This window comes from Taudactylus pleione, unplaced genomic scaffold (genome assembly GCF_031769625.1).
Source record: "Taudactylus pleione unplaced genomic scaffold, aTauple2 ptg000108l, whole genome shotgun sequence".
In the NCBI taxonomy this organism is placed as follows: Eukaryota; Metazoa; Chordata; class Amphibia; order Anura; family Myobatrachidae; genus Taudactylus; species Taudactylus pleione.
This window is the reverse complement of record NW_028284510.1, coordinates 17489-38202: the sequence shown is the minus strand read 5'-3', so window position 1 is coordinate 38202 and position 20714 is coordinate 17489. Positions and strand designations below refer to the sequence as shown.

Sequence of the window (20714 nt, the reverse complement as noted above, 5' to 3'; positions counted from 1 at the left end):
AGTCATGTGACCTTACGGCATCGGCTCTCATACTTTACTACTGTATCTTATTTATTATTGTGTAACTCTCCCCCAGTGCAACAGAATCTGCGACACTACTTACACATTGCCTGCAGGTATCAGGAGCGCTCAGCTTATGTGACAAGTTTCTAGTTTGCTGTAAACATCAGTGTTCTTTAGGACCGAATGTCATATACCAGCATATCTCCTTCATGCTATTTATTTTGTTAAATACCATTGATTCATTATAATATTCCAATTAGCTTCTGGCAAATGTCTTGACTATACTGTTACATTGATTACATAGGTACCATACCACACCTGTATACCATTACCTAGTGTCCTAAGCAATGGGTATATGCTGTGCATGTATCTTTTCAGCACATATAAGTAACATTATAGTACAAGATTAGTACTGTACTTAGAAAGATATTGTATTTTTTTTCTAATTTAAGTTTTTTCTTGCACATTTACAGAAAATGTGGCTGCCTCATTTGGGGCTAACAGAGGCACATGGATTCAGACTGCAGAGCGGCGGAGCTCTGAACCCCGAGATCATTGATGCCGCTCAGTCCATACTGTGGCGGCAATTTAATACGCAAGGCTTGCAGTGCACATGGGGAGGAATATTTAGCTCCTATAACCCCGTCTCTGGGCCTGCAGTACAGATCCACCCAGATAAGCCTCGCAGACACTGTTTCATGTCCTGTTTTCGGAATGGGCAGATACAAGTCGCGGACAGTGCTCAACAGTCAGAGTTTACCGCCTGTGCTCTGAAACAGCTGCAAGAACTGTACGGGACTGTTGTTCCAAAGGACACACTGAAAAACATCAAAATCCTGGATGTGGAGCAACAGCAGGAAACCTCCAGTGACTGCGTAGTGTATTCTATAGCAAATGCTGTGGAGATCCTCTTCAATGACGACGTTCCGTCTTGCAGCTACATCTATGAATTAATGAGGGAACATCTCATTGACTGCCTAGAAAATGGAACTTTTACACCATTTCCAAAAACTAGGAAAAGGAAACGTCGTGAGGAGTATGGGAGCAGCAAGAGGAGGAAATGTACTCCAGGTCATTAGATGCAGGTTCACATAAAATCCCTGGTGAAGCTGTGATTGGCCGATATGCATTGGGACCCACCACTTACAGACACGGCCACCTGCTCTCACGCTGCCAGGTTACCAGTAGAGGATGGCACGCTGCACCAACGCCGAACTTCCGGCTAAGCCAGGCTCGACACAACCGCAAGGTTGTTAACAAAGAACGAAGATCTGCTTCCCACAGCCCCGGAGTACACCCCTCGGTGCTACAGACCCGAATGTCACTACAACGGACACTGCTGCTGTACAGTTTGGCCGGGAGAATAAAGAATCAGGATCAGACCGAGACAAACATCCGGAAGCTTAGCCGCCTGTCTCAGCACTGTGAGCAAGACACAGACAGTGCTCACTTACACTGTACCCTGGACCTCCGGGAGTCACCTGTAGAGGAGGGTTACAGTGATCTACAGGAGTACCCTCCATGGGAAGCTGGGAGCTCAGCCTGCGGGGGACAGAACATACTTCTATACCGCAGGAAGAAGCTAATAGATAAGGGTCACCACATCATGGGTGTACAAAAATCAGGATTGCACCTTATTTGGGACCTACTCCCTGGAGAAATCCTAGATGGAAATTTAGGACAGAGATTTGGGTGAGCATACATGAATTATTAGCATTTGCACTTGCACCAAGCTCATGCTAGGTGTAAGAGATACTTCAGAAAAAGACTTCCATTCACCATACATACAGCTCAAAAAATCAGGGGTGTTGCGAGGGTGGTACGAGTGGGACACGAGCTCCGGGTGAGAAAATGGACAGAGGGCGCCATCCAGGGTACCGGAATTCATGGGGCGCTGCACAGTATGACGGCCGCCTGTTCATTTTATCTTGGTTTGCTCTATATCCTAAATAAGTTATGGATCCGAGATTCGTTTCTACATTTCATCTTCCCTCAAGCTGCCCAGATTATCTCCCCTCCGGCCCTCCCTCCTCTGTGATCATCTGCTGTCACCTCCCCTCTCCTCTACTTTCTTATTGGCCTCTGTCACCTCCCCTCTCCTCTCCGTTCTTATTGGCCTCTGTCACCTTCCCTCTCCTCTCCTTTCTTATTGGCCTCTGTCACCTCCCCACTCCTCTCCTTTTTTATTGGCCTCTGTCACCTCCCCTCTCCTCTACTTTCTTATTAGCCTCTGTCACCTCCCCTCTCTTCTCCTTTCTTATTGGCCTCTGTCACCTCCCCTCTTCTCTCCTTTCTTATTGGCCTCTGTCACCTCCTCTCTCCTCTCTTATTGGCCTCTGTCACCTCCCCTCTCCTCTTCTTTCCTATTGGCCTCTGTCACCTCCCCTCTCCTTTCCTTTCTTATTGGCCTCTGTCACCTCCCCTCTCTTCTCCTGTCTTATTGGCCTCTGTCGCCTCTCCTCTCCTGTCTTATTGGCCTCTGTCACCTCCCCTGTCATCTCCTTTCTTATGGGCCTCTGTCACCTCCCCTCTCCTGTCTTATGGGCTTCTGTCACCTCCCCTCTCTTCTCCTGTCTTATGGGCTTCTGTCACCTCCCCTCTCTTCTCCTGTCTTATTGGCCTCTGTCACCTCCCCTCTTCTTTCTTATTAGCCTCTGTCACCTCCCCTCTCCTCTCCTTTCTTATTGGCCTCTGTCACCTCCCCTCTCCTCTTCTTTCTTATTGGCCTCTGTCACCTCTCCTCTCTTCTCCTTTCTTATTGGCCTGTGTCACCTCCCCTCTCTTCTCCTTTCTTATTAGCCTCTGTCACCTCCCCTCTCTTCTCCTTTCTTATTGGCCTCTGTCACCTCCCCTCTCCTCTCCTTTCTTATTGGCCTCTGTCACCTCCCCTCTCCTATTGGCCTCTGTCACCTCCCCTCTCCTCTTCTTTCTTATTGGCCTGTCACCTCCCCTCTCCTTTCTTATTGGCCTCTGTCACCTCCCCTCTCCTCTCCTGTCTTATTGGCCTCTGTCACCTCCCCTGTCATCTCCTTTCTTATTGGCCTCTGTCACCTCCCCTCTCCTGTCTTATGGGCCTCTGTCACCTCCCCTCTCTTCTCCTGTATTATTGGCCTCTGTCACCACCCCTCTCTTCTCCTTTCTTATGGGCCTCTGTCACCTCCCCTCTCCTGTCTTATTGGCCTCTGTCACCTCCCCTCTCCTCTCTTATGGGCCTCTGTCATCTCCTCTCCTCTCCTGTCTTATTGGCTTCTGCCACCTCTCCTCTCCTTTCTTATTGGCCTCTGTCACCTCCCCTCTCCTTTCTTATTGGCTTCTGTCACCTCCCCTCTCCTTTCTTATTGGCCTCTGTCACCTCCCCTCTCCTCTCTTATTGGCCTCTGTCACCTCCCCTCTCCTCTCCTTTCTTATTGGCCTCTGTCACCTCCCCTCTCTGATCAGCACTTTCCTCTCCCCTCTCCTCTTTGATCCCCTCCCTCCTTCTCTCCTCATTCATCATTGGGCTTCAATTAACTTGAAAGTAACACATCTAAGGTAAAATCCTAAACATCAATTATAAGGCATGACTTTAAAAAACAGTCACTGCTTTGCTATGTAAAGTAATGGAGGTGTTCCCAGGCATGACCATAATGTGTTATTTGAAAGGTCCTTTAAAAAATATTAGGAGACCTGGAATAATAATAATGGTGGTAGACAGAGCATGGGTAGTAGTACTCACATTAATATAGGTACAATGTATATTTGTGAAGTAGGAGCGTAGCTGAGAAGGGGATTCCCATAGGTGTTCCCACTCCACTGACAGCTGCTTGGGGCAGTGATTGCAGTAATAAGCTGTGCACCCTGTGGAATCTCACTCTAGCACATGTACTCTGTCAGTTTAAGGTAAATGATCAAAATATATAATACAATCTCCTCTATTGACTGATAACAATGATTCAAAGTAGATAAAAGTCAGATCCTAGGAGCTATACATAATAAAGCAGTGCCAAAGGAGCTACTCCTTAATGTCAGATAAGTCACCGGAGCATTCTATTCCCCCAATGGGACCTCAATGCCCAGCATGATACTGCCACTGTTTGCTGTTTTCCTCTTAACTTCAGTATTCCCCCGCAGGCTGGTCATACCCCACTGGAACAGTTCAGTACAGGGAGGGGGGCGCTATGACATGCACTTTCTCCAGGCACCATGGTTCCACACTACTCCTCTGACTCTAATCATATGTGGATTATAATACATGCCAACAACAATCCCATGACACTCCCCCAGGTCATACATAGAAACATAGAAATAGAGACTTTGATGGCAGATAAGAACCACTTTGCCCATCTAGTCTAGGTTACGTGTGATGGCATTGCCACTGCCCAGTTCCCACTACAAAATAACCTCCTGTGGAAACGGCAGTGTCTGCATGCTATATGAGCTACTGTACATTGACAAGGAACAGGGATCTTGGGATCCCTCTCTGGCAGATGGGCAGTGCACTTGTGAGAGTACACCACTGCATGCTGACACTGTCCTAATTCACTGCACATCTCACCATTGAGAAACTTAATAAGTTACATGATGTTATCAACACTCATATGATTGGTTGCTGATATCTAGTGAAGCCCCGGCAAACACAATACTATAGGCCAAAGTTAGCAGCCATGACATTCGTCCCGTTTCCTTACCAGGCCATCACAGCCAGGCCACACTGACTTCACCAAAACCGCAATCAGATAATAAACCACAACCAAATTGTCATCAGCCAGAGCAAAGACTTGCTGCAATGCCATCTTACAGTGACATTTGGTGCACAGCTGTATGAAGTCGTAGAATGGGCAAAGGCAGTCATGTGACCTTACGGCTTCGGCTCTCATACGTTATCACTCTTATGTATTATTGTGTAACTCTCCCCCAGTGCAACAGAATCTGCGACACTACTTACACATTGGCGCGGGCATCAGGAACGCTAAGCTTATGTGACGAGTTTCTGGTTTGCTGCAAAACTTCCGTGTTCTTTAGGACCGGATTTCATATATCAGCATGTCTCCTTCATGCTATTTGTTTTGTTACATACCATTGATTTATTATACTATTCCCATTGACTTCTGGCAAATATTGGACTATACTGTTACACTGATTACATGATTACATAGGAAAGATAGAAAGATATTGTATTTTTTTCTAATTAAAGTTTTTTTTACAGAACATGTGGCTGCCTCATATTGGGCACATAGATAACATCGTGAGGAGTATGGGAGCAACAACAGGAGGAAATGTACTCCAGGTCATTAGATGCAGGTTCACATAAAACCCCAGTTGAAGCTGTGATTGGCCGATATGCATTGGGACCCACCTCCTATAGACACGCCCACCTGCTCGCACGCTGCCAGATTACCAGCAGAGGATGGCACGCTGCACCAGTGCCTAACTTCTGGCTAAACCAGGCTCCACACAACCGCAATGTTGTTATCATAGAACGGAGATCTGCTTCCCACAGCCCCGGAGTGCACCCCTCTGTGCCACAGACCCGAATGTCACTACAATGGACACCGCTGCTGTACAGCCTGGCCGGGAGAATACAGAAGCAGGATCAGACCGAGACAGACATCCGGAAGCTTAGCTGCCTGTCTCAGCACTGTGAGCAAGACACAGACAGTGCTCACTTACACTGTACCCTGGACCTCCGGGAGTCACCTGTAGAGGAGGGTTACAGTGATCTGCAGGAGCACCCTCCATGGGATGCTGGGAGCTCAGCCTGCGGGGGACAGAACATACTTCTATACCGCAGGAAGACGCTAATAGATAAGGGTCACCACATCATGGGTGTAAAAAACATTGATATTGCACCTTATTTGGGACCCACTCCCTGGAGAAATCCTAGAGGGAAATTTAGGACAGAGATTTGGGTGAGCATACATGTGGGATACTGCTTCCATTTATGTATCACTCACCCCTAAGTTTACATCCCTCACTGATGGTCTCACAGTATAGCACATCAGGGTAACATACAGTACTAACAACCCCCCTAAAAATTCTGCGTTTGCCACTGAAGAAGATCAAAAACCTTATAGAGATACAATCCCTGAAAGAGCGTCACAGTGAGAAGGTGATTGGCGTACCTACACTCTTCTATCATCCCTAATTGGGATTCAGACATTGTAATATTGACCTTTTATAATTGACCGATTCTAATCTTGGTTATCAATAAACACTATTACTTTATACATCTTGGTCATTGATATGGTTTTTCCACATACATCATATCCTCAGTTGAGCGCATATCCCCCCATTCCATATGTATTATCAGCTGTCTGATATGATTGGACTCATCTTAAGCAAAACCAGCATCTAGACCACAAGTAATGGCTGAGGACCAGCCGGAGGAGGAACCTACAATCCTGACTGCTATAGAAGAACTCCAAAATATGGGGGAAAGGGAAAATGTGAAGAAGAGTCTGCACAGGAATATGTATCAATATATGAATATATGAGAAAAAACCAACAGTAATATGTAGTCACATAGATTGAAAAAGCTATCTCAATTCAAAACACTGGTTGGTGGTGCACACTGGGGTTAGAGAGGTCAAAATATACAAAAAAAATGATTGCCAGAGCAAGTGAAGATGACTCCTTTGTGGGGCAATCTTAATAAAAGAAGTTTATTTAGATAGAATAAGAAATTATACTTATATTAAAATATTAATTTTTATTAGTATACTCATTAAAATACATATGAAATAATTGTTAAAATTCCTTACATAATAAACTTCTCTTATTAAGAGTGCCCTACAAAGGAGTCATCTTTACTTGCTCTGGTAAAAACATTTTTTGCTATGGAAGAACCTCAGCCTGAAGAGGAGACACCAGCAGACACGTTTGAGTCCACACAGGAGCCACAACAGGGCTATCCCTCCCAGCCACAAAACGAACCATTGGGTCAGGCAGCTGCAATTCCACTTTAAACACTGCAATTTAATAGTATATGTAAGCCCGAAGGCTGACATTTAAGCATGAGGGACATTAAACCATGAGTGTTTTGAGTGTTGCCAGTTTAATAACATGTTGGCTATTGCCCCTTTAAGTTTAGCTGTTCTTATGCAGCCAATGAATGTTCATAGGGAGTGGTCTAGGGGTATATAATGGAGTGAAGTATGTAAATCTGCCTCTTTGGCCCTCATTCAGAGCCGTACGCTCTGAGCAGAGCGCACGCTCTGAATGAGGGCCGGGCTCCATTTTCATGGAGCGTCCTCCTGGACGCTCGTATAGCTGTGGGTCACCACCCACAGGCTATACGAGCGTGCATTTTGATGGCCGCGATGGTCGTGAGGTTTTCAACCGCAAACTCCGAAGTGATTTTGGCTCTATCAGAGCCAAAATCACTCCCACTGACATCACTAGTGATGTCAGTGGGCCGGCTTCTGACGGGAGGCGTTCCCGTGGGAACGCCCCCGTCAGGGAGGCACGCCCCCGGCACGCCCACCAAAGGGGGCGTGCTGTCAATCAACATTAACAGCACGCCCCCTTTGATCGGACACAACGAGCGAAGGAAAGTCCTTCGCTCGTCGTGTCTGGCGCATGCGCACGACGGAGCTCCCTCCGTCGTGCGCATGCTCAGTGCAGACCATTGACCCACTTGCGAGCGGACAGCCGCTCGCGAGTGGGTCTGAATCAGGCCCTTTGTTCCAGTTTTTTTTCCAGGACAGAGAAGTAACGTGTGATGTGACTCCCCTGATTAAATCTCCCTTTTGTCTTTTCTCCTTCTCCTCTTCTCTTCCCTCCTACTATTCTTTTGTACTCTTAGCATATACTTTAATTATTTTCACATATTATTTCATGCTTTCCCTGTATTCTTTCCCAATGATTCCTTCCTTCCTGGTCTCTCCCTGTTGCCCGTCATAATGTCCACCCATCGCTCCTCTGTTACGCTGCCCGCTGTATGTGCTGCCGGGCTAAAACAGCATGCTCCCGTGCTGCCCATCTCTCTCTCTCTCTCTCTCTCCCCCCCTCCCCTGAGCAGGCCGCTGCCGCCGCGCATATCGCGGACTGGGCCTGTGGCAGCGCTTGCGCAGTAGGGCAGGGTCGCAGCTATGGCCGAGGCTGTCGGCCCCTGCCGTTTATATTTGCTGTACGGAGGCGGCCGGCGGTATCCGTCGCCTCCGAACCTGCCTCTCCAAACGGCGCCAAGGTGCGCCCTTGCGCCATAGCGCAGCCGAGGCCGGAAGCTTCGGCCCCGTCTGTGCTGTGAGACGGAGCGCGGCTCAGCGTGTTGCTGCTGGCTCCGTCTCTATATTGTTTAACCAGCGGCAGGCAGCGGTGCTGCCCCACTGGTTGGTTCAATGAGCGGCCTGCGGGCGGTTGCGCGCCCACGATTAGGGTCGCAAAGGCTGCGTGGCTTTGCCCCGAGTGCGGCCGCCATCTTTATACTGGGGGGGCTGCTGCTGCCTGCTCTAGGCGCGGCAGGAAGCCCTCCCAGGTACCACAGTCTGCCAAAGGGGGAAGCCCTATTAGTGCCCCAGATTATAAGGGGCCATACAAAATTAGGATCCCCTCAGTAGTGTCAATAATTGACTAACTGGCAAACTTCAGTCCCTGTTGATTTATTTACTACTGGCTGCACCACTATATTCATTACATGTTTTCCAGATCTGCTAGTCGGTGCACCACTATATTCATTACATGTTTTCCATGTAATGAATATAGTGGTGCAGCCAGTAGTAAATAAATTGGAAAGCCAGTAATGAATATAGCGGTGCACCGACTAGGAGATTTGGAAAACATGTAATGAATATAGTGGTGCACCGACTAGGAGATCTGGAAAACGTAATGAATATAGTGGTGCACCGACTAGGAGATCTGGAAAACATGTAATGAATATAGTTTTGCACCGACTAGGAGATCTGGAAAACATGTAATGAATATAGTGGTGCACCGACTAGGAGATCTGGAAAACATGTAATGAATATAGTGGTGCACCGACTAGGAGATCTGGAAAACGTAATGAATATAGTGGTGCACCGACTAGGAGATCTGGAAAACATGTAATGAATATAGTGGTGCACCGACTAGGAGATCTGGAAAACATGTAATGGATATAGTGGTACACCAACTAGGAGATCTGGAAAACATGTAATGAATATAGTGGTGCAGCAAGTGTTGTGCAGTCAGTTGTCCATAGGGGCTGTTTCCACTCCAAAGTCCTGTGCAGTGTCCCAGTCCTAAAGGGGTGCTGTAGTGTTGTCTAGGGGGTGCTCTGTCCGTCAGGGGTGCTCCCTCCAAGTGCTAAAAAAATATATATTTTTTCTGTGTTTGTGAATTGTGTGCGCAGTAGCCGCACGTGCATCAACAAAATAGTGCCAAGCGTGCGCCTGTGTCATAAGTAAAGGGCCGGCTGGCTTGACCGTTAAAGGGTGCTGTAACCCCCAAAGTACACTCCAAACCAAATAAAAAAATATTTTCTGTGTTTGTGAATTGTGTGCGCAGTAGCCGCATGTGCATCAACAAAGTAGTGCCAAGTGTGCGCCTGTGTCATAAATAAAGGGCCGGCTGGCTTGACCGTTAAAGGGTGCTGTAACCCCCAAAGAACTCTCCAAACCAAATAAAAAAATATTTTCTATGTTTGTGAATTGTGTGCGCAGTAGCCGCACGTGCATCAACAAAGTAGTGCCAAGCGTGCGCCTGTGTCATAAGTAAAGGGCCGGCTGGCTTGACCGTTAAAGGGTGCTGTAACCCCCAAAGTACACTCCAAACCAAATAAAAAAATATTTTCTGTGTTTGTGAATTGTGTGCGCAGTAGCCGCAGGTGCATCAACAAAGTAGTGCCAAGCGTGCGCCTGTGTCGTAAGTAAAGGGCCGGCTGGCTTGACCATTAAAGGGTGCTGTAACCCCCAAAGTACACTCCAAACCAAATAAAAAAATATTTTCTGTGTTTGTGAATTGTGTGCGCAGTAGCCGCACGTGCATCAACAAAGTAGTGCCAAGCGTGCGCCTGTGTCATAAGTAAAGGGCCGGCTGGCTTGACCATTAAAGGGTGCTGTAACCCCCAAAGTACACTCCAAACCAAATTAAAAAAAAATGTCTGTGTTTGTGAATTGTGTGCGCAGTAGCCGCACGTGCATCAACAAAGTAGTGCCAAGCGCGCGCCTGTGTCATAAGTAAAGGGCCGGCTGGCTTGACCGTTAAAGGGTGCTGTAACCCCCAAAGTACACTCCAAACCAAATAAAAAAATATTTTCTGTGTTTGTGTGCGCCTTAGCCGCACGTATATATCAATATAACATAAATAGAGGACCAAACTTTCTCCGATAAAAATAAAATAGGGAAAGATCAAGAACCACTTCCTCCTAGTGCTGTTGCTGCTGCTGGGAGTTGTTCATCATCTCAGAGAGGAAGTAGGAACACCACTACTTTTACTAAACAATTGACCCTCCAACAGTCCCTAGCGATGAGGATGAAGTACGACAGCAGTCATCCTGAAGCAAAACGTATAACTGAGGCCTTGACTGCTATGTTGGTGTTAGACGTGCGTCCAGTATCCGCCATTAGTGCAGTGGGATTTAGACAATTGATGGAGGTAGTGTGTCCCCGGTTCCAAATCCCGTCTAGATTCCACCTGCATCCTCGAAGCAGCAGCGACAAGCATGCGTCTGTCTGTTAAAGGGTGGTGTAACCCTCAAAGTGAGCTCCACAAACAATAAAAAAATTCTTTTTTTTTTTCTGTCTTTGTGAAATGTGTGGGCTGTAGCCGCACCTGCATCCTTAAAGCAGCAGCGACAAGCGTGCGTCTGTCTGTTAAAGGGTGCTGTAACCCTCAAAGTGCGCTCCACAAACAATAAAAAAATTCTTCTTTTTTTTTCTGTCTTTGTGAATTGTGTGGGCTGTAGCCGCACTTGCATCCTCAAAGCAGCAGCAACAAGCGTGCGTCTGTCTGTTAAAGGATGGTGTAACCCTCAAAGTGCACTCCACAAACAATAAAAATATTCTTCTTTTTTTTTCTGTCTTTGTGAATTGTGTGGGCTATAGCCGCACTTGCATCCTCAAAGCAGCAGCGACAACCGAGCGTCTTTCTGTTAAAGGGTCGTGTAACCCTCAAAGTGCTCCAAAAAATAAAAAACTATTTTTTTATGTGTTTGTGACTTGTGTGCGATCTAGCCGCACGTGCATCAACACAGTAGCAGCACCAAGCGTGCGCCTGTGTCATAAGTCAAGGGCCGGTTTGGACATCTGGTCCGGACTGAAGGACGTGCCAACAATTTCTGACAAGTCTACTGTCACTGCATAAGATACTGTCTTCAAAGCAGCAGCGACAAGCGTGCGTCTGTCTGTTAAAGGGTGGTGTAACCCTCAAAGTGCACTCCACAAACAATAAAAATATTCTTTTTTTTTCTGTCTTTGTGAATTGTGTGGGCTGTAGCCGCACTTGCATCCTCAAAGCAGCAGCGACAAGCGTGCGTCTGTCTGTTAAATGGTGGTTTAACCCTCAAAGTACGCTCCACAAACAATAAAAAAATTCTTCTTTTTTTTTCTCTTTGTGAAATGTGTGGGCTGTAGCCGCAGCTGCATCCTTAAAGCAGCAGCGACAAGCGTGCGTCTGTCTGTTAAAGGGTGCTGTAACCCTCAAAGTGCGCTCCACAAACAATAAAAAAATTATTTTTTTTTCTGTCTTTGTGAATTGTGTGGGCTGTATCCGCACCTGCATCCTTAAAGTAGCAGCTACAAGCGTGCGTCTGTCTGTTAAAGGGTGGTGACACCCTCAAAGTGTGCTCCACAAACAATAAAAATATTCTTATTTTTTCTGTCTTTGTGAATTGTGTGGGCTGTAGCCGCACTTGCATCCTCAAAGCAGCAGCGACAACCGAGCGTCTTTCTGTTAAAGGGTCATGTAACCCTCAAAGTGCTCCAAAAAATAAAAAACTATTTTTTTATGTGTTTGTGACTTGTGTGCGATGTAGCCGCACGTGCATCAACACAGTAGCAGCACCAAGCATGCGCCTGTGTCATAAGTCAAGGGCCGGTTTGGACATCTGGTCCGGACTGAAGGACGTGCCAACAATTTCTGACAAGTCTACTGTCACTGCATATGATACTGTCCTCAAAGCAGCAGCGACAAGCGTGCGTCTGTCTGTTAAAGGGTGGTGTAACCCTCAAAGTGCGCTCCACAAACAATAAAAATATTCTTCTTTTTTTTCTGTCTTTGTGAAATGTGTGGGCTATAGCTGCACCTGCATCCTTAAAGCAGCAGCGACAAGCGTGCGTCTGTCTGTTAAAGGGTGTTGACACCCTCAAAGTGTGCTCCACAAACAATAAAAATATTCTTTTTTTTTTCTGTCTTTGTGAAATGTGTGGGCTGTAGCCACACCTGCATCCTTGAAGAAGCAGCGACAAGCGTGCGTCTGTCTGTTAAAGGGTGGTGACACCCTCAAAGTGTTCTCCACAAACAATAAAAATATTCTTCGTTTTTTTTCTGTCTTTGTGAATTGTGTGGGCTGTAGCCGCACTTGCATCCTCAAAGCAGCAGCGACAAGCGTGCGTCGGTCTGTTAAAGGGTGGTGTAACCCTCAAAGTGCGCTCCACAAACAATAAAAATATTCTTCTTTTTTTTTCTGTCTTTGTGAAATGTGTGGGCTGTAGCCGCACCTGCATCCTCAAAGCAGCAGTGACAAGCGTGTGTCTGTCTGTTAAAGGGTGGTGTAACCCTCAAAGTGCGCTCCACAAACAATAAAAAAATTCTTTTTTTTTCTGTTTTTGTGAATTGTGTGGGCTGTAGCCGCACTTGCATCCTCAAAGCAGCAGCGACAAGCGTGCATCTGTCTGTTAAAGGGTGGTGTAACCCTCAAAGTGCGCTCCACAAACAATAAAAATATTCTTCTTTTTTTTTCTGTCTTTGTGAAATGTATGGGCTGTAGACGCACCTGCATCCTTAAAGCAGCAGCAACAAGCGTGCGTCTGTCTGTTAAAGGATTACATCGGTGACAGCATCCAAGTAGGCATGTCAGACAGTCCGTACATGTGGCAGGAAAAAGAAGCAATTTGGAGGTCCCTGTACAAACTGGCTCTATTTTACCTGAGTTGCCCCCCCTCCAGTGTGTACTCCGAAAGCGTGTTTAGTGCAGCCGGGAACCTTGTCAGCGAAAGGTGTAAGAGGTTGCTTCCACAAAATGTGGAGAAGATGATGTTCATAAAATGAATTATCAACTCCTCCAGGGAGACCAGCCTCCAGAACGTACGGAGGGACCTGTGGTTGTGGATTCCAGCGGGGACGAATTAATACTCTGTGAGGATGAGGATGTACACAACACTGAAGAGGGTGAGGAATCTGTGCATGAGGAGGATGAGGACGACATATTGCCTCAGTAGAGCCAGTTTGTGCAGGGACAGATTAATTGCCAGCTTGTTTTGTGGCGGCCCAAACGAACAAATCATTTCAGCCACAGTCGTGTGGCAGACCCTGGCGCTGAAATGTTTGGTTTGTTAAAGTGTGCATGTCCTGTTTATACAACAAGGGTGGGTGGGAGGGCCAAGGACAATTCCATAATGCAACTCTTTTTTTTCTTTGAATTATGTACTGTTTGGGGCCTAGTTTTTCAAACTGCCATCCTGTCTGCCACTGCAGTGTCACTCCTAGATGGGCCACGTGTTTGTGCCGCCCACTCGTATCTCTTAGCATAGTCATCCAGCTACCTCGGTGCAACCTTTTGCATATAAAAACACTATTGTGAGGTGTGAGGTGTTCAGAATAAACTGGAAATGAGTGGAAATTAAGGTTATTGAGGTTAATAATAGCATAGGAGCAGAAAAACCCACAAATTCTGTGATTTTAGCTGTTTTAATGCTTTTTTTAAAAAAAATACAGATCCAAAACACGAAGAAAGATCCAGATCCAAAACCAAAACACGAAAAGTGGCCGGTGCACACCGCTAGTAGAGATTCAGCATTTGCCACTGAGCCCTGTTCCTTTACAAACAAGGGCAGTTAGGATTGCCCAAAGGGGGAAGGCAGGCCCCTCCTTTATAGCGAAGAGGTCGCGTGTGGGTCCTGTAGCGGTGGGCTCTCCACTACTGCAGCAGCGGCAAGTGCGTCAGCTGCTGTGGGTGCTCGGGTCCGGGGTGCCCATTCCCCTGCTGTTACGCCAGCAGTTATGTAGTCTCCCATGTACAGAGCTAGGCAGTCCTGGCTCCGCCGATCCAGGGTGCTGTACTGTACTGAGCTAGTGGGGTATGGGCAGCCTGCGGGGGAATACTGGAGTGAAGAAAACCCAGCAAACAGCAGCAGTTTTATGCTGGGCATTGGGGTCCCATTGGGGGTACGAAATGCTTTAGTGATGCACTATCTGGCATTATAGAGTAGCTGCTTTGTCACTGCTTTATTTATGTATAGCTCCTAGGATCTGACTTTTATCTACTTTGAATCATTGTTATCAGTCAATAGAGGAGACTCTGGGCCTGGAAAATGCTACCACAAGAATAGCGAGCAGTTCAGACGGCGTTCGATGTACTCGATTAATCTAATAAATAGCGGAGATGACGTATGATGCGAGCGGCCAGGGGGCGTTTTTTTCAAAATAGCGAGCGCATGTTTTGTTCGCTCGTTCAGACATAGAGGCGTCAACAGACCACAAAGAGTGAGCGCTCAATTTAAATAGCCAGCCCCTTTTTCTGAACGAGCGCCCTCAAATAGCGTCCGGCTCTGAATCAGGCCCTCTGTTCAGTTCTATGCGAAGCAAATATATACTTTACACAGAAATACATTATATTTACATCTGCTTCCTAAGTCCCATATGATAGTATGCAAAAATGATTCAAGGTGTGCGCAAATGACTTCAGCTAGTGGAAACCGAAGAGATTCCTTACTTACTCCTATTTATTATTAATAATACACCAATACAGTTACCACCTTAGCTCAATCATATATAAAAGGTACATACAAAAAGTCTCTTACTCTAATAAATGATTTCCATATGTAGTGATCGCAAAAGAAAGAGATAGTGCAGTGATGTCTTATAAATAAATTGTTATATATTTTTTAAGATACACTCACATTCTCAATAAAACACATACGCATAAAGCATCGCCAAATGATGCACTACCACAGGATATGGGTACCAGTGATGTTTTTCTGGAAGTACAGTAGTGGGGAGCGATGGTTCCGGACACCAAACAGCAGTTCACTTGCTCCACGAATACCCTGGTCACAATGTCCAATATTTCACCAGCTTAATGCATTTTGGATCGCTCTCAGCATACTTCCAGAGCACTAGTTTGAGTGACAGAATGGGGCGTGTGTGGGTGGTGGCAGGGGCAGGTCTGTGTAAACGGTGTGTGCTTGCACTAGCGTAGGCATGGCTTGGCATCTTTACACCAATTTAAGGTTGTGCATAATTAAGACGCAGCATCAGCATACACGTCACTGAGCTGTTTTACACAGACGGATATTCGCAGTGTTTACGGTAGGCTAGGGTCTACCTCATGCACTGCGTGCTGGTTCGATGTCGCCTGATGGTACCAATATTTTCATACACTTCCTGGAGATGACGTCTGAAAGTGGACGTCTTTACTACAGGCTGGTGGGAGTCTGACTTCACCCGGCGATCGCACGTTAAGACCTAGAGGGCGTCATATGTCTTAGCGTGCGATCATGGCATTTGCATACTGCCCATTGCTACGGCTGCGAGCGCACACAGCCTAGCGAACGGGTCTGAATCGGGCCCACAGTGAGCAATCTTGCAATAGGAGACCTGCACGTGCACAGATCTCTAATCCCGCCTACTTTGCTATTGGCTCCGCCTACAGTTGATTTCGTGCTGCCTACTTGAGGCCACTTCCAAAGATTTTTCCAGGGACACTTTTAATCCCCAATCCGCCCCTGGGTGCATGTGATCGAGTTTCCTACCCGTGTTCCCTGTGAACCCCGCAGTCAAACACACCCGAACATACAGCCTAGTACAAGAGAAAAGATACCTAGCGCTAATCAAGCAGGGGTCTCAGACACCAGTGCAGCAGTAAAAAAGAGGTGATTGTCGACCTCACTGGTAAACACAAAAAGAAAAGAAAAACTGCGCTCTAGTGTAAATGCGGGGGACATATCAGTGAGATACGCGCAGGCTGCATGTTTCTATACTATTAAGTAAAGAAACTGTTAAAAAGTAAACAGTGGGGGGTCACCCCTCCACCTGAGCATAACCACCATCGGGCTCTTTGAGCCGCTGCTGGTTCACTAAATACAGAGGGAAAAAAACGTAGGGGTCCCCAGTATTTCATGAACCAGCACCAGGCTCTTGGCTCCGGTACTGAATGTAATAACACGGGAAAAAACATTGGCTCTTCTATTCACCTAATATCCACGTTAGGACATTTGTTTGAGAGATTCCCTAAGCTAAGGGTGATTATTGCTTTATTGCATTTTACATTTTCTATGTGCTCTAATAGAGATATGGGGCTTATTCATCAACACTAAAAACTGATGGAGGTAACTAGGTTTAGAACTCGCATGGAGTTCTGCCTAATTACTGGAGGAATTCATCATTCCTCCTCTCCATCAGTATTTATTCCGAAAAGCTGTAATTTTTGCGATGACAGCTTTTCGTTAAATAGATACTTTTCCCTCTCTACTCTACCTTTCCGTAGCTGTAATCAGTGCAGCGTATGCGGCATTACGTTCACAAAAGCGGCGCATGCACAGCACTAATTAAAGCTGCGGTAATTCTGAGGAAATGAACGCAGACGGACTTAACCAGTAGATATCAGTGATATCTCCTGTGTTAAGTGTGTTAATGAATACTAAAAAAAACTGTAATTAAGGAAAATTTCCTTAAAACCGTTATTGAGGTGTTGATGAATAGGCCCCTCGGTGACAAGATGTTTACACTAACTTTTATATTAAGTAATCTTTATAATAAAGCCCGTAGACTATATTACATGCAGTGCAGTGGAGGAAAGCAGGCAGGGTGAGGCTGATTATGACAGCGTTTGTGATGTCACAGAGGTGTGAGAGAAAAGGCCCTGCTTGGTAAAGGACAATCAGTTATTGGATGAGAGTGAGCTGTGTACTGGTTATATATTGATATAGCTATATACACGCATTTTTTCATTACATTAACGCTTTTTACTGATACGAGAGTTTAAGGTAAGAATATTTTAAAGTAATTATTATATGAAAATATAGTTTAATAACATGGGACTATTATAATGGGACTAGCTAAGCATGGTGCTGGTTGCAGCTTTTTGGGGGACCTCACAAAATGTTTGTTCCCCTGCATTAGCTGTAAGCAGACCATGCTCTGACCATTGGTGCTTAGAGGTATTTTGTATTGTTGGCGGGGTGGGCTATTTTTTTTCCCCCTGTCATCTTTTTTTTATTTATTTCTAATTATTTTTCTTGCTAATTATCATCAATCATGTTCTCTTCTGCAATTGGGCTTCCTATACTTATAATACAAATATGCGCCTTAGAATGTATTTCATCAGTTTCGGAATCAGAATTTCTTCTCTTGCTCTCCTGTACTGTCTGTCTGATTCTGCCGCTTGTTTGGCTTACATCAGGGGGATTCCAACATTCCGCCCTCTAGCTTCTGTGGAACTACACATACCAGCATGCCCTGCCACAGTTTTAGCATGCCCTAACAGCAAAAAACAAGGCAGAGAATGCTGGGATGTGTAGTTCCACAGCAGCTGGAGGGCCGCAAGTTAAATATCCCTGGCCTACACAATCAACTCTATGAGGATTTTTAAAATCACAAATGACATTAATACAATCACTTGTATAGAATTCACTGCAGGTAGAGGCGCCACCGGAACTGGTGACACCCAGTGCGCACTCTGACTATCCCTGTTTCGGATGGGGTGTGGCCTCGCGGGGGAGACCCCGATGACGTCACTCCGGGGGCAGCCCAGCATCGCTGTCAGCACTGTCGGCTCCTCTTCTATGACAGGTGCTGGGTGCTGCAGGAGAAGTCACACTGCAGCACCCAGCTCCTGTCACTGCGGAGGAGCCGGCATTTTGGTGTCACCCCCTCTAAGGGTGACACCCGGGTGCAGCCCGCACCCCTCGCACCCCCCTCATGACGCCACAGACTGTAGGGTAATCTAATCTTTCTTGGTTGGCGATATCTAGTGACGCCCCTGCAAACACAAATACTATAGGCCAAAGTCCTTCACGCCACATCTCGCCATTGGGAAACTTAGGGCCTCATTTATTAATGACTTTTATCATACGCATAGTAATAAAGCTCATTGTGTATGATAAATGGTGCTCCAGACAAGCCACACTGACTTCAACAAAACTACAATAAGATAATAAACTACAACTTAGGCCCGTATTCAATTAGCCGCGAAAAGCCGAGATCCGCGAAAAAGTATCGCCGATTGCGACATTTCATCATTCAGAAACTTTTCTCCATATTCAAATCCAAATAGTTTCAGAAAACGCAATGTGATGTAATGGGCGAAAAGGATTTGCCTCTGAATAACAGGAGAAAATTATTTTTTTTTTATTTTGGGGTGCAAAGGTGGGGAAACCACTCAGAACCCTTGGAACAGTCCCCCAAAAGAGAACCGTAAAAAAAATCCCTAAAAAAAACCCCATAGCGACACCTCAAAAAATTACTTTGAAAATGGGGGCGAAAAAGTACAAAGTTGGGGTACAAACATAAAAAGTAGTGAAATAGACTTTTGGGGGGTCTGCACGTATGGGTGAAATGTTTTTTTGATTGCAGGTGTTTGCTGAAGGCGCGTTTTTTAAAACTTCACTTTTGCGACTTTAAACCATGCTAGCACCCGTTTTCAAGTACCCCAAATTTAATAGGACTACTTATTTTAACCAAAAAATACTGCTTAATGCTATTCTTCACCACTTGTGCAAAGACACTAATTAGATGCTATTGACACAACCCCAAATACCTTTATTAGGGCCATTCGGGAACATCTATATTGATCCCCAATGTTAGGGCATCTTTTGGGGGGTGTCAGGCTGATTTCCCCATTTCTGACAGCACTTTTACTCCTGTTTGAGTTTCGTAGGGACGCGTTTTCGCATCTTTCAGAATTGAATACGGCGAATAGCGGGGGAGCGCACGAAAAGTTTTCGCATGCAAACACGTGATGTAGGCTAAAAGTGCGGAATGCGAAAAAGTATAGCGGGTGCGAAACCAATTGAATACAGGCCTTAATTGTCATCAGCCAGAACATAAACTTGCAACAATGCCGCCTTGCAGTGACATTTGGGGGACAGTGGCAAGTCGCAGAATGGGCGAAGGCAGTCATGTGACCTTACGGCATCGGCTCTCATACTTTACTACTGTATCTTATTTATTATTGTGTAACTCTCCCCCAGTGCAACAGAATCTGCGACACTACTTACACATTGCCTGCAGGTATCAGGAGCGCTCAGCTTATGTGACAAGTTTCTAGTTTGCTGTAAACATCAGTGTTCTTTAGGACCGAATGTCATATACCAGCATATCTCCTTCATGCTATTTATTTTGTTAAATACCATTGATTCATTATACTATTCCAATTAGCTTCTGGCAAATATCTTGACTATACTGTTACATTGATTACATTGATTACATAGGTACCATACCACACCTGTATACCATTACCTAGTGTCCTAAGCAATGGGTATATGCTGTGCATGTATCTTTTCAGCACATATAAGTAACATTATAGTACAAGATTAGTACTGTAGTTAGAAAGATATTGTATTTTTTTTCTAATTTAAGTTTTTTCTTGCACATTTACAGAAAATGTGGCTGCCTCATTTGGGGCTAACAGAGGCACATGGATTCAGACTGCAGAGCGGCGGAGCTCTGAACCCCGAGATCATTGATGCCGCTCAGTCCATTCTGTGGCGGCAATTTAATACGCAAGGCTTGCAGTGCACATGGGGAGGAATATTTAGCTCCTATAACCCCGTCTCTGGGCCTGCAGTACAGATCCACCCAGATAAGCCTCGCAGACACTGTTTCATGTCCTGTTTTCGGAATGGGCAGATACAAGTCGCGGACAGTGCTCAACAGTCAGAGTTTACCGCCTGTGCTCTGAAACAGCTGCAAGAACTGTACGGGACTGTTGTTCCAAATGGCACACTGAAAAACATCAAAATCCTGGATGTGGAGCAACAGCCGGAAACCTCCAGTGACTGCGTAGTGTATTCTATAGCAAATGCTGTGGAGATCCTCTTCAATGACGACGTTCCATCTTGCAGCTACATCTATGAATTAATGAGGGAACATCTCATTGACTGCCTAGAAAATTGAACTTTTACACCATTTCCAAAAACTAGGAAAAGGAAACGTCGTGAGGAGTATGGGAGCAGAAAGAGGAGGAAATGTACTCCAGGTCATTAGATGCTGGTTCACATAAAATCCCTGGTGAAGCTTTGATTGGCCGATATGCATCAGGACCCACCACCTACAGACGCGGCCACCTGCTCTCACGCTGCCAGGCTACCAGTAGAAGATGGCACGCTTCACCAACGCCGAACTTCCGGCTAAGCCAGGCTCGACACAACCACAAGGTTGTTAACAAAGAACGGAGATCTGCTTCCCACAGCACCGGAGTGCACCCCTCGGTGCTACAGACCCGAATGTCACTACAACGGACACCGCTGCTGTACAGTCTGGCCGTGAGAATACAGAACCAGGATCAGACCGAGACAGACATCAGGAAGCTTAGCCGCCTGTCTCAGCACTGTGAGCAAGACACAGACAGTGCTCACTTACACTGTACCCTGGACCTC

At 46.0% G+C, this 20714-nt stretch overlaps 1 protein-coding gene across 1 annotated transcript; it reads left to right on the top strand.

The window, feature by feature from the left end:
* The first annotated feature begins 479 nt into the window (after positions 1-479).
* LOC148525413 (uncharacterized) lies at positions 480-20232 on the top strand. Its single transcript, XM_088470920.1, has 3 exons — positions 480-1074; positions 6766-6921; positions 19904-20232. The coding sequence occupies exons 1-3, from the start codon at positions 480-482 to the stop codon at positions 20230-20232; spliced, it is 1080 nt and encodes a 359-aa protein (XP_088327046.1).
* The last annotated feature ends 482 nt before the right edge of the window (positions 20233-20714 follow it).

What these genes read in the sequence shown, in the direction of transcription:
- LOC148525413 (XM_088470920.1), top strand. Translation starts at nt 480, where the DNA reads ATGTGGCTGCCTCATTTGGGGCTAACAGAGGCACATGGATTCAGACTG. An exon ending in GAGGAGGAAATGTACTCCAG is followed by an intron (nt 1,075 to 6,765) that starts GTCATTAGATGC and finishes TCTCTTATTAAG; the next exon opens with AGTGCCCTACAAAGGAGTCA. An exon ending in GCCACAAAACGAACCATTGG is followed by an intron (nt 6,922 to 19,903) that starts GTCAGGCAGCTG and finishes CTGGGCCTGCAG; the next exon opens with TACAGATCCACCCAGATAAG.